Raw genomic sequence first — 15,194 nt, 5'->3', positions numbered from 1 at the left:
TCTTTATAACTTAGGAGGGAGTTGATAGTACCAAAAATATTTTAACACATATATATATATATATATATATATATATATATATATATTGTTTATTTAAATTTGTTAAATGTATTTGTTAAATGTAATTAATAGATTATGGTAAACTAATTAATAAATTGTAAAAATAGATTAAGTAGTTTAGTAAAAATGTAAAAATATAAAAAAAATATCTGTAATCCCATCAGGAAAAACGACCTGGATTAGTCACTAGAGGCCAGGTCATATGTAAAAACAATAAATAAATAAAAAAAAAGTTCTAGTTTCTATTCCTAATTTTCCAATGTTTTTATTTTATTGAAATCGCTTACGGCCATCTCAATGCGTCGTTTTATTTCGAGGCTGCGGTCCCATTGCTCATTTAGCTCACATCCAAAATAATTGTATCTGAGTACTTTCTCTAAAGCTTTTCGTTTAGCATAGACTGTTTCGCCTTCAATCTTGTTCTTACTGACAATCATTATTTTTGTTTTTTTTAAGTTATACTTCTTTAGGCACGAGGGTAAATTTTTCATTTTACTGGGCGCATGCGCACATAGACAGTATGGTATACACGTTATACGGGATCTGATTGGGTGTTAAACCATCTGTCAATAATTGTTCAATATGGAGATTTTGGATAAACAAATTAATGTTGTGAATATTAGTTTTTATTGTTGTGATGGCAGAGAAAAAACAAGTTTATAATATTGTAGTGACTTTTTAAATAGTTTTTAAAAGCGACAGGTACGTAATAATTGTAAATGTATCCCAATAAAAAATTTCATAAGTACCTAGTAAGGTATGCTTTATTGTCATAAAATTGTACCAATTTGTGGACAAAGCTTATACAAAATAAAAAATACAATAAACAAACAAAAAATAATAAAAAACTACAGACAAAACAAAAACAGAAACAGACACCAAGTAAATGGCGTGAGTTATACTACTTAATATAATTTTACAGTTATTAAGTACACATTAAAAAATTAAAAATTTTACAAACAATATGTATACAACGTCAGAGCAAAAAGAAGGCGAACAAGGAAAAGGGAAAGGGAAAGTAAATCAAAAGTTCTATGCCGCTGCAAATATGTACAAAAGTACTCGAAAGTAATAATCCTGCAAGTCAATTTGCTGAATTCAAATCGTTTATAAAAAAGTCATTCACTGTATAAAAAGCTCTCTCTAGCAAATAAGCTTTCAAGGCCTTGCGAAAAGCGGGAAATGCTGTAATAGATTTGATGTTAGATGGCAGGTGATTGTGCATTTTTCTCGAATTGTATAGTATAGAGCACTTAACCAGCTCAGACCGTGGGGTTGGCAGATAAAGATTATGCTCAACGTTTCTAAGGGGATAGTTGTGAGTGGGTCTCTCTGGACCTTCTGATGCAGGTTTGCGGATTAAACAAACGGATTCAAAAACAAACAAAGAAGGAAGAGTTAATATTTTAAATTTTTTAAAGAATTCTTGGCAATGAACTCTGCTATTGAGTCTCAGGGAGTAACGAAGAGCTCTCTTTTGTAGTTTAAAAATACGCTCAAATTGAGTCGCACAACACGTACCCCAAAATGGAAGCGCTTACCGAAGATGAGACTCAAAAAGGCATAATAAACGGTCCTAGATGTTGACAAATTCATTTCCGTAGCAACTGATCTTAGCGCAAAATAAGCAGAACTTAATTTTTTGTGTGAGGCATCAATGTGCAAGTTCCATTTTAGAGACTTATCCACAATAAGCCCTAAGAACTTCACCGATTCAACTACTTCTAGACTGTTGTTATTAACTACTAAAGTTGCATCATACTGTTGTAAGGTAGGACTTTTGGTTTTAGAAACGTTAAATAAAAGGAGATTCGAATCGCACCACGATTTAATGGTGACTAGGTCTGTAGCTATGGTATTGCGAAGATCCATAATATCCGTGTTACTTTAAGTAATACTAGTATCATCTGCAAAGAGACATATTTTACCTTTAATGTTCAGACTAGAGATATCATTTATATATCAGAAACAATATGGGGCCTAGAACTGAACCCTGAGGTACCCCATATTCTAATGGCATGCAAGAAGACGTCTTCGTGTCAACCCTTACAAACTGACTTCTTTTATTAAGATATGATTTAAGCCATTTAAGAGCCTTTCCCCTAAATCCATAGTGCCGTAATTTGTCAGTCAAGATGTTATGGTTTACACAATCGCATGCTTTAGAGAAATCACAGAAAATTGTCGCTGTAGAGTGATGGTTGTTTAGACTGAAGTAAACATGATCGAAAAGGAAGAACATAGCATCATTCGTGCATTTGTCACTCAGGCATCCAAATTGATATGGAGTAAGCAATTTGTATTTCAACAGAAAAGATAAGATTCTTTTTTTTTTACCAGACTTTCAATTATTATCTTCGTCAACGTGGGCAGGAGTGCAATAGGGCGATAATTCGAAGCAAGATCTTTATCGCCTCCTTTGTGTATAGGAATAACCTACCTACCTATTTGGAAAATTTAAAAAGAACCTACCAAAATAGTATGTCGTAATGCTTCGATTTACATAATTTGATTACCATCAAAATTTCTATTAATATTCACCTAACATATTGTTTTGTTACTCTATGTTTTGTTGTATTTTAATATTTTTTTCAATTCTAAATAATTTCAATTGAAAATCAAAATAATTTGGTTAAATTCAGAACCGTCAAAAGTTTAATCCGTTTAGTTAGTTGATCTTCGCAAATGATGACACATGGTCTCCGTGGGTAAAAGTTTAAGGTGAATGAATTCAATACTAACTGCGCTGATAAGCGGGTTCGAACCCGAATGGAAACTTTTATTTTTTTTTATACATTTTATGATTGTAAGTTTATTTATTATATATTTTTTTTTTCAGAAAATACTTATTTAGTTAAAAAAATTTCCTCCATTTTTCAGAAATCATTTGTGGCATTTTTCAATGTATTTGTTTGTATTTGTTTTATTCTTTTATTATTTTAATTCTTGGCACTGTTTTAATATAAGTTTTTGAGAAGTAGTAAGTATTAAAATTAGTTTAATATTTAAATAAAATATAAATAAACTGTTTAAATTATATTAATTTCGTTGAAATCATATAATAGATATATAACTCCTTACGTACTTACAAAGTACACACACATTCTTTTTACTTTATCGTACTATATACGTAGTATAGTATAATAGATAAAGTTATAGGATCGTGCAAAAAAAAATTTTCGGATTTCACTTTTTTTCGACGTTTTGAGTACCCCTGAGTCTAAAAAGCAAATAAAAAAAAAACATGTCGGAAGTATGTACGTACGTACGTATGTCGCCACCGCCCAGCAAAAACTACTGGACCGATTTTGATGAAATTCGGTATGAGTAAGTTTAAGAGAATTTTGTCGAGAAACTAAGCTTTTAAAAAAAACCTCTCAAAGGGGGGCCGAAATAGGGGGGTTATTTAGGGTCCATTTTTGCAAATTTTGACCGAAATGAATGAAATTCAACTCAAAGTAAGCTCATCGATAAAGATGTTATTGTTTTTCAGAAAAAGTTACGGGTTGTCTATATTTAAGGGGTCAAATTTTGACATAAATTTGAACTAGATTTTCTCAAAAATGGCTCCAAGGAATTTTTTTATATTTTGATATATTTTTGATATCCTATCAGTAAATTGAATGACATTAGTCATATATCTTAGCTCCCCATAGGAGGGGAGTTATGAATTTTTTATAAAAAAATATTCGAGTGCCCGTAACTTCCTTCTTAATAGAAAATAAAATTTGAAATTTTGCAGACATATATGGTATTTTATTATCTATTATCACAATAAATTTTACCAAAAACATGGCTTCCGGTTGAACCGGAAATGAATAAAAAATCTTAATTTTTTTAGATATGCCCTGTATATTTTAACACATTTTGAAATAATGCAATATTACTTTTCCAATGACATAAAACTTATTGCCGTAGCTCAAAAACTCGAAAAGTTACGGTTAATAGAAATTTTGCTATAATCTTATGTGTGTCCTCTCTCACGCGTTCATAGCAGAGCATTATTGTAGGGCAGTCAATGAGGGTATTTGGCTCCGAATTTCATCCTACTACATTGATGTACTTGATATTTTCACAGTAAGTAGGGAATAGCTCAAGAAACAAAATCTACCCTATATACTATGGCGCTTTTTATCTTGGGGCGGTTCCCACTTCTTCAAGGGGGTGGAAAATTTGTTGGTCAAAATAAGCACGGAAGTGGCTAAAGAACCTATTTCTAAGCAAAAACTGGTCTATACTTTTTTTTGAGAACTCAATACTTTTTGAGTTATGCGTAGTTGAAAATTGGCCATTTTCATTGAAAAATTACACCTATTCGGACGGATTTTTTGTGAATACCTTAAAAACTATGCATCGAACTAAAAACTCTAACATTTTCTAGATTATAAATAATAAAGAGATTCGTTCCTTCGTAAATGTTCTATTTATAATACAAAAAGAGATAATATGGTAGGTTAAAATAGTTTTTTTTTGGTGTATGCTCAAATTGGTGTATTCAACTTGAAATAACAGAGGAACGGTAAGTTTTAGGTGTATAATGCTACCAACATATTTTGTAGTGTTTGAAAAGGCCTTTAAAACGAGCACCGTTAAATGTCGGTCACTTACAAACTAAGCGAGATATGGTGCAAAAAATATATGACTAATGTACTTTAAGGAAAAATGAAAAGTATATACATTTAACTCCCCATCCACCATAATTTAAATGCATTGTTTTTCTTCTACAATACCTTTTAATATAGTGTTATTTCTACTTTCAAAAAGTTGAACGGGTTTAAAATGAATGGTTTTTGTAAAAAATGTGATCAAATTATAGAATGAATTTTTAAATTTTCTTAAAAATCTTACTTTTTCTTCATGTAATTCGAAAAATATTTCACCCCTGAGAAGTGGTGGGAACTTCCCCCATGATAAAAGCGCCATAGTATATAGGATAGACTTTGAATTAGGAGATTGGGCTACTCCCAAAATTTCATTAAAATCCATGCAGTAGGATAGAATTTGGAGATAATATCTTGTTCTTAATCTCGCGCATTGACTGGCGTAATCGAAATAGAATGAAATGCAAATATTGTAAACTATTAATTTCTCAGAAAAATTAACTAATTTGAAATGAAAGTATGACTATAATATTCTATTGATTTATGCAATATTCTACACATCTATAGTGTGTCCCCGAAATATGGCATCGAACATTTTCTCAAATGCAGGAATTAATGATGCGTAGAACCATAAAATACTTTTAAGTACAGTAGGTGTTTCTAAAATATCAAAATAACGAGTAACTTTGTTATTTTTATAGAATGCCAGTATCTAGTACGATAACGATAATAGATCGGTACGATAAAGTTCTCGGGCGGCCCTTCCGTCCAGCGTTTTTTTTTTGTTTAGTCATTCCACGTCATTGTTATCTGTCTCTTCAATCATGACCCCCGGAGGGAGTATAGTGGTCGACGTGATGTCGTATATTGTCGTCTGCAAAAATCTCTGTATCTCGTCATGTTTTTTAACTGATGCATATTCCAGTAATTTGATCGATCCATCTTATTGGAGATCTTCCTCGTGATCTTCGGCCTTCTATCTTTCCTTATAATGAGTTTTTCTATGTTGCTCTCAGAACATGTCCAAAGTATTTTAATTGTTGGAGACTAGGGACGTACGGTGAAATTTGAAACAGGGGAAGCAATTTATAAAAAAAATGTAAAAACACCTATTTACAATGTAATTCATTATTCTACCAGAACGAGAGTCTCGGTCATCAAAAATCTTAAACCTATTTTTCATTCGTTGGCATATTTGATCTAAAATCTGATAGTATAATCGGCGGCAGCACGATTGGACATCTCCAACATTATCAGTGCGTACGCGTTTTCTTTCTTCATACCATCATATTATTCCAGCATTTTTCAAAGTCATCTTTCTCTTTGTGTTAATAACATTTTTAAATTCGCTAATGTTTTTAAACAGAAACCAATTTCGTTTATTTTGCATTGCAATACATTAAATAAATTATCTGGGAACGTAAATATTTTCGAAAAAATCAAAGTTAAAAAAACTCCAAAAATCCTCTCGAGCTATTTATGGTTTCTGTATCCCACTTTTCACATTTTTTCCATTCTCCAAAACCCTACTAGAAATATATTTATAATATATTTAGTATTTATAATATAAATAATTCTATATATACTTATTTATATCAATAATTAAATAAAATCAATCTTCATAATTCCACAAAATCAGTCAAGAAACCCGTCATTGTCAAATGCTGGTAAATCTCATTTAAATTCACGAAAACAGCTCCAATGCAGTTGAAAAAATTGCTTATAAGCGATAGATATGCAAGAAAATTTGAACTCGCCACTCTGCGTGTAACCATAGTGATTTTTACATAGGCTGAGGAGGAGGAGAAACAAATTTGAAATCAGATTATCTGCCGACATGACTCCGAATACGAACGTAGAAATACGATCATGGCATATGGATCTGCTTACGAGTATTTTATTGCTTTGTTATTTACTGTATGACAAAAATAGAGTAAAATACGTTTCTCTTTTCTTATTAGTTACTGCTTACTGATTGTATTACTTAATTAAATATTCTCGTATGCAACTTAAAATCCTGCTTATTATGTGTTTGTTCTTTTTGTTTAATTATCTCAGTTACTCAGTGGGTACGGCATTACATACGGAAACCAAGGGAAACGATGCTTCCCTTCCTTCCGTGGACCGCACGCCCTTGTGGAGACGGTCTTTACTGAAGAGTAGTTGGCTAACTTTAAGTTCTCTTAAAATTGAATTATTTATCCTACGGTCGCGTCGGTCTAAGGAATTTTTAACGTTCGTCTCCAACAGAACATTTCAGTGGCGTCTATCTTTCTTCTTTCCGATTGTCTCAGAGTCCAAGATTCACGACCGTATATCAGTATTGGGAATATTAAGCATTTGGTCAACCTCATCTTTGACGCTCTTGTTTTATAGTGCTTCCAGATTTTGATCATTTTTGTTTTGGCAACTTTCGCAAGGTCACATCTACGTTAATCTCTTTCCGTATTAATGACCCTGCGTAGTGTCATGTTTATATATGTTGATATATGTGAAATAAAATAGTACATTGATTATGAAATAATGATTATATAAATGGGGTTTTTAAACAAAAGTTTTTTAATTATCCATTGAGTCATTAGGAGGTCTTCAGACGCCAGCCAACTGAACTTAACCTGAACTCAACTGAACCTGAACTCGAAGATTAGCAACTTAAGAGAAGAATTACAACAGACCTTTTTTTGTTTTTTGTTTCGAATGATTAAAAAATCTAAAATAATATTTGTCCAGGGCGAATCCTTTTTTAATTTATAAAAAAAGTATCTTTTTAATTATTAATTAACTCTATTCAGTTAACATACTAAATTACCTATCAAAAAATAATGTTTATCCTTTAAACAGTTCGGTACACTTCGACCTTATATCGGATCCTTTGCCGTAAGAAAATATTTGCATACATACTCAGTCCGCGCGCCCCTGTTGAATGATAAACAACATTTCCAGTTATTATTATTTAATCCTAAATTTATTTTTTCGTATCTAGGAATACATTTGTTGTTTAAGGAATTTGTAAAAAAAAACAAGATGGTTTTTGAGTGCAGGTGATTTATTTTTATACAATATTTTTTAATTTACAAGACTTTAGTGAAGAGAATAACAATCTAAATGCGGTGCACAATAAAGCAATAATTACTAAACATTCCATTTGTGGTGACCATTACGAATTCTAAATTATATACCAGCATTTTCTTTTATCATGTGCGAAACAAGGCAACGTTGGTGTATGTTGCAGGATACTTACTTTCACAAATGTGAAATATACCGGACGCAATTCCCAGTAATGTACCATTTAGGTGTAAAGGACCTCCTGCATCACCCTAAAAGGTTCACAAATATAAATTGTATAGCTATGATATGTGTTAATTAAGTAGACAAAGGGTTACCCCCGTGAAAGTAAGCAAAATGCCCTTACTTCCAATTTTTTTCATTTTTTTACGTTCTGTGTGATTAAAAAATAACACTCAACACAATTCATTCCCTTACCCATTCCCCACTACCAAAAACGTCATTTATTCGTTTTTATTTTTGTAGGTGGAATTCCATCAATTTAAAATTTTTAAAATATTCCCACGCATTGTTGAGACTTCTACATAACATGCCTATTTTTACACCTCATAACCTCAAAATGTGTTTTTTTGAAGATGGCTGCAGGTCTTATATTTTTATGTTTATGTCTTATGTTTCTTATTTTTTTCAGGTATTAACATACGGTGCGTCATCTTTAAAAATCCGAAAAATTCGTATTTAGGGAGTTTTGGGCGATTTTCCTTATTGTATATTTCAAAATAGATCAAATTAATTTTTTTCACGTTCCATATAATTCCATTACCAAAAAAGTCATTTATTCGTTTGTATTTTTTAGGTGGGATGTAATGGATTTAAAGTTTTCAAAGAATTTACACGCATACTTGAGTCTCTTACAAAAGCTCTTACTTATTTTTCTTTTTTTTTTTAGAAAATAACGCAAATTTCTTTTTTTACTATTATTGCAGGTTTAATTTTTGTATTCTGTGTATTTAATCGACCACTAAAATCCTATTTTTTTTTTATTTTTCTATAAGCTGCGTCATCTCAAAAAATCCTACAAACTCTTTTGGGGGGATTTTTATCGTTTTAATAGACTTCAAAACAAATGAATTTTTTTTTAATTATATAACTTGCGGTAACTGAGTCCTTTATGACAATAAAAAATGGGAGAAACACATTAAAACTGCCAAAAATATCGGGAGATTTTGGGGGTCTTTTGGGATTTGAACGTGTTTCCGCATTTTTAATATGTATCTTAAAGAAATCAGTTATTGAAATTGTATGTAACCTAAAAACAAAACTTTAATTTAAGTATACAAAAATTGAAATATCCGCAAAAAACTCACTAAATAACCAGTTTTTCGGGTTTTTGAAACTGGCGTACCTTATGGATTATATGGAAAATACGAAAAAATTAGAAATTATTGTTATTAATTAAATACACAAAATTAAGAAATAGACCTGCAGCCATCTCCAAAAAATTATACCTCCGCTTTTTCCAAAAAAAAAAAAAATAAAATAAAATGCATTTTCAGAATATGTTTACTCAACCTATGAGTCTATAAAAAATATAAATGTGTTTTAGAAGCTTCAAAACTTTCTTAACATCTAAAAACAATAAAAACGAAAACATTACTTTTATTGACGGGGGGAGAGGGAAAGGAGTGGATGGTTAAAATTGAGGTGAGCCCTATTTTTTGATCATATAAAATGTAAATAAATGAGAACAATTGAATTATGGGAGTGAGGACACTTCGCTCATCTTAACGGGGGGTTCCCTTTTACTTACAACAGTATAGATTCGAATTATTTTTTTATGAAAACGTTTAGTTTCAAGATATTTACTTGTCAAATCAGTTAAAAAAAGCCTATTAGCAAAATCGTCAGGGAAGCTCAAAAAGTGTTGCAACAGAAAATTGGTCTATAATAAACGATCTTCGAAATAAAACTCACAGAGCTCAATCATTTTCCCTTCCAAATCCTGAAAGTCTAAACGATTATTTCGTTAATGTGACAATTGGCATAAATTCGAACAAAAATTCCCGAGTTATTTCTGGGGAAAAATACAACAGCTAGAAATAAACAAGGAGTTGCAAAATGGGAGGTACCATGATAGAATGGGTATTTCAGAAAAAACATATGCACAACAATTATACAACAATGCAAAACATCTACAGTACAATTATTCTTCCGAACAGCTAGTAGAACTGATAGCCAGACATTTTGAAGATACCTTAGAAGATCACATAACGTTACAAAACTACAAAGATATCGACAGTTTATGCCAATTATTACAAATACGGGAAGCAGAAATGAGAGAAAGAGAAATAAGAAGATCGCAACAAAATTATAGACAACGCGAAAATCAAGACTATAGGGATAGAAGACAAAACTTTAGGAGAGATTATACAAGAAGAGAATTTATTCCGAGGAGGGAAAACGAAAATAGAGACAACGGAAGAAAACAAAGAAATCGGCAATGGAACGAAGATAGATATCGAGAAAACCAAAATAGAAATAACAACCGCACATATCAAGAAGACAGAAATGATAATAGAAGGAATGAACAGGAAAATCGTGGAAACCGATACGGGTCCGACAGACTAGGAGAAAATAGAAGAGCGGTAAACAATACGCAAATAGGTGAATATGAGGATGAGAGACAAAGCGACGGAAGAAGAAGCGAAGAAGAACAGCAAGCGTCTTTTCACGAAGGCGCTCACTAAACACAAAATAACAAACAGGAATTTTTTATCACCCGAAGGAATTTATTAAATTTGCAGGAAATAATGATAAAAGAAGTGGAGTAAAATTAAAATTTGTAGATGGTTTTATCAATGAGGAACCGATTAAAATTATGATTGATACTGGTTTGGAAATTATCTCAGTTACTCAGTTGGTACGGTATTACATACGCAAACCAAGGGAAGCGATGCTTCCCTTCCTTCCATGGACCGCACGCCCTTGTGGAGACGGTCTTTACTGAAGAGTAGTTGGCTAACTTTTAGTTCTCTTAAAATTGAATTATTTACCCTACGGTCGCGTCGGTCTAAGGAATTTTTAACGTTCGTCTCCAACAGAACATTTCAGTGGCGTCTATCTTTCTTCTTTCCGATTTTCTCAGAGTCCAAGATTCACGACCATATATCAGTATTGGGAATATTAAGCAATTGGTCCACCTCATCTTTGACGCTCTTGTTTGATAGTGCTTCCAGATTTTGATCATTTTGGTTTTGGCAACTTTCGCAAGGTCACATCTAAGTTAATCTATTTCCGTATTAATGACCCTGCGTAATGTCATGTTTATATATGTTATGAAATAAAATATTACATTGATTATGAAGTACTGATTATATAAATGGGGTTTTTAAACAAAAGTTTTTTAATTATTCATTGAGTCATTAGGAGGTCTTCAGACGCCAGCCAACTTAATTAACTGTATTCAGTTAACATACTAAATTACATATCAAAAAATAATGTTTATCCTTTAAACAGTTCGGTGCACTTCGACCTTATATCGGATCCTTTGCCGTAAGAAAATATTTGTATACAGACTCAGTCCGCGCGCCCCTGTTGAATGATAAACAACATTTTCAGTTATTATTATTTAATCCTAAATTTATTTTTTCGTATCTAGGAATACATTTGTTGTTTAAGGAATTCGTAAAAAAAACAAGATGGTTTTGAGTGCACGTGATTTATTTTTATACAATATTTTTTAATTTACAAGACTTTAGTGAAGAGAATAACAATCTAAATGAGGCGCACAATAAAGCAATAAATACTAAACATTCCATTTGTGGTGACCATTACGAATTCTAAATTATATACCAGCATTTTCTTTTATCCATGTGCGAAACAAGGCAACGTTGGTGTATGTTGCAGGATAATGACTTTCACAAATGTGAAATATGCCGGACGCAATTCCCAGTAATGTACCATTTAGGTGTAAAGGACCTCCTGCATCTCCCTAAAAGGTTCACAAATATAAATTGTATAGCGATGATATGTGTTAATTAAGTAGACATAAGGTTACCCCCGTGAAGATAAGCAAAATGCCCTCACTTCAAATTTTTTTCATTTTTTTACGTTCTGTGTGATTAAAAAATAACACTCAACACAATTCATTCCCTTACCCATCCCCCACTACCAAAAACGTCATTTATTCGTTTTTATTTTTGTAGATGGAATTCCATCAATTTAAAATTTTTAAAATATTCCCACGCATTGTTGAGACTTCTACATAACATGCCTATTTTTATACCTCATAACCTCAAAATGCGTTTTTTTGAAGGTGGCTGCAGGTCTTATATTTTTATGTTTATGTCTTATGTTTCTTATTTTTTTTTAGGTATTAACATACGGTGCGTCATCTTTAAAAATCCGAAAAATTCGCATTTTAGGGAGTTTTGGGCGATTTTCCTTATTGTATACTTCAAAATAGATCAAATTAATTTTTTTCACGTGCCATATAATTCCATTACCAAAAAAGTCATTTATTCGTTTGTATTTTTTAGGTGGGATGCAATCGATTTAAAGTTTTCAAAGAATTTACACGCATACTTGAGGCTCTTACAAAAAGCTCTTACTTATTTTTCTTTTTTTTTAGAAAATAGCGCAAATTTCTTTTTTTACTATTAATGCAGGTTTAATTTTTTTATTCTGTGTATTTAATCGACCACTAAAATCCTATTTTGTTTTTATTTTTCGATAAGTTGCGTCATCTCAAAAAATCCTACAAACTCTTTTGGGGGGATTTTTATCATTTTAATAGACTTCAAAACAAATGAATTTTTTTTTAATTATATAACTTGCGGTAACTGAGTCCTTTATGACAATAAAAAATGGGAGAAACACATTAAAACTGCCAAAAATATCGGGAGATTTTGGGGGTCTTTTGGGATTTGAACGTGTTTCCGCATTTTTAATATGTATCTTAAAGAAATCAGTTATTGAAATTGTATGTAACCTAAAAAAAAAACTTTAATGTAAGTATACAAAAATTGAAATATCCGCAAAAAACCCACTAAATAACAAGTTTTTCGGGTTTTTGAAACTGGCGTACCTTATAGGAAATACGAAAAAAATTAGAAATTATAGCTATTAATTAAATACACAAAATTAAGAAATACCAGCAGCCATCTCCAAAAAGTTATACCTACGCTTTTTCCAAAAAAAAAAAAATAAAATAAAATGCATTTTCAGAATATGTTCACTCAACTTATGAGTCTATAAAAAATATACATGTTTTTTAGAAGCTTTAAAACTATCTAAACATCTAAAAACAATAAAAACGAAAACATTACTTTTTTATTGACGGGGTGAGAGGGAAAGGAGTGGATGGTTAAAATTGAGGTGAGCCCTATTTTTTGATCATATAAAATGTAAATAAATGAGAACAATTGAATTATGGGAGTGAGGACACTTCGCTCATCTTAACGATGGGTACCCTTTTACTTACAATAATATAGATTCGAATCATTTTTTTATGAAACCGTTTAGTTTCAAGATATTTACTCTAACGATAATCTAAAACTTGTCAAATCAGCAAAAAAAAAGCCTATTAGCAAAATCGTCTGGGAAGCTCAAAAAGTGTTGCAAAAGAAACTTGGTCTATAATAAACGATCTTCGAAATAAAACTCACAGAGCTCAATCATTTTCCCTTCCTAATCCTGGAAGTCTAAACGATTACTTCGTTAATATGAGTAAAAATATAACGTCAACTGTTTTGCCGCAACAAGATCCTATTTATATCTGTGGCAAAAAGTTTATTTAATACCATCCCTTCTTTGTGAACACATACACATACCATTTCCTATCTCCCTAACTCAACAAAGGTCTCGAATTCATTCGTTTTAAGACCCGTCGATAACTCTGAACTGATCCAAACAATCATTAGTGTCAAAAGCAAATCATCTTGTAGTACGGATGGACTATCTATAGAAATGTTCTCTAATCTCACAGAAAATGTGTTGGAAATTCTCGTCTCACTAATTAATGGTACTTCGTAAAAACTAAAAAGTTAAACTTCCAAAGTGCCTAAAGACAGCCATTATTATTCCTCTTCATAAGGGTGGTGAAAAATCTGATGCCTGCAACTATAGATCTCTTGCCTTACTACCGGTACTCTCCAAAATTATTGAGAGACACATTTAAACTCGACTTATGTCCTTTATCGTTGAAAACTAACATGATATCACAATATCAGTTCGGCTTTTTAACTAATAAATATACCACTGATGCTATGTTTTCTGTACTACATGAGCTTTACCAAGCACTAAACAATAATCTTTATACTGTCACTGTTTTCTGTGACTATGCTAAAGCTTTTGATTGTGTAAATCACGACATCTTGATTAAAAAACTAAATTTCTATGGAATTCGAGGTATTTCTTTGAATTGGTTCCAATCCTACTTGAATAATAGGAAACAACTAGTTAGAGCAAATGATATTGACTCTAGTCTCAAAAACATTGTATGTGAAGTACGACAAGGTTCAGTATTGGGTCCTCTTCTGTTCCTTATTTTTATAAATGACATCACTAATTTAAAAATCAATGGGAAAATTTTTCTTTTTGTTGATCATACCAGTATCACTTAGAGCAGTCCCTTCTCACCGAACCCACACCCACGCAGAGCCACAGAGCTCACGCACATCCAGTGATGCCACAGCTACCGATTTTTCGGTAGATCTACCTGAAATGTCCGAAAACCTGTAAAATCTACCGTTCTACCGAAATCTCCTTTTTTCTACCGCAAAAACAAAATTATTACAAAATTTCTTTAGCGGATAGATTTGGCAACAGAGTTTGGTTAATTTTCAAGAATTTTTGAATCACTTTACTTAAATAGCTTGTAACACGTGCGAGCCAGGCAGCAGATATCAGATACGGATTTACTAATACTTTTATGACCACTGACCAGTCCTTTGTGCTTTTATAAATACGATTTTGGGGGTAAAATGTATCTACCTGAATGAGTGAATAGTGAAGGATTGTGGCTTATTTTGATATACATAGAAGATAATTCCAAACTAAAAATAGTATTTACTATTAAAACCTTAAACAGGAGAAACTTCTGTACCTGTACCTTTTAACTTTATTATTTATACTCGCGTATAAATACGGCTAACGGTAAACGTGCAGATACAGTTCCAGTTCGGAAACAAAGCGAAGATCAGCGAATACTTAAGGGCGATACAAGCAATTATAACGGACTTAGTGAAGATTTATTTTGGCGATTTGGTTCATTTGTGTTGCAGTGTTGATTTGTGTTTGTTGCAGAACATGATGTCATCAGAGAAAAAACGTAAAGTTGACAAAGAATGTCGAATATTTAAAAACAGTTGGACTGACACCTTTTTTGTCATAGAACAAAATGGTAACATACTGTGCCTCATATGTCATGAAAAAATATCAGTTTGCAAGGAGTACAATATAAAGCGGCATTATTTCACAAAGCACGCTTCTAAATACGATGAATACCAAGGTCAAATTAGAATCGAT

The 15,194-nt window shown here is 31.8% G+C and overlaps 1 protein-coding gene across 3 annotated transcripts in view; it reads right to left on the bottom strand.

Moving 5' to 3' along the window:
* Positions 1–11,369: 11,369 nt before the first annotated feature.
* Positions 11,370–15,194, bottom strand: part of LOC114331664 (trypsin 5G1) — a 75,586-nt gene continuing 71,761 nt past the window's right edge. For all 3 annotated transcript variants that reach the window (XM_050652696.1, XM_050652698.1, XM_050652695.1), the window contains exon 7: positions 11,370–11,658. In XM_050652696.1, the coding sequence (XP_050508653.1) occupies positions 11,512–11,658 (147 nt within the window). In that variant the 3' untranslated portion in view covers positions 11,370–11,511. The remainder of the gene's footprint in view (positions 11,659–15,194) is intronic.

Source organism: Diabrotica virgifera, chromosome 6 (genome assembly GCF_917563875.1).
Source record: "Diabrotica virgifera virgifera chromosome 6, PGI_DIABVI_V3a".
Taxonomy (NCBI): Eukaryota; Metazoa; Arthropoda; class Insecta; order Coleoptera; family Chrysomelidae; genus Diabrotica; species Diabrotica virgifera.
Note: the sequence above shows the minus strand (reverse complement) of the source record. Positions and strands in the feature narration are given on the sequence as shown.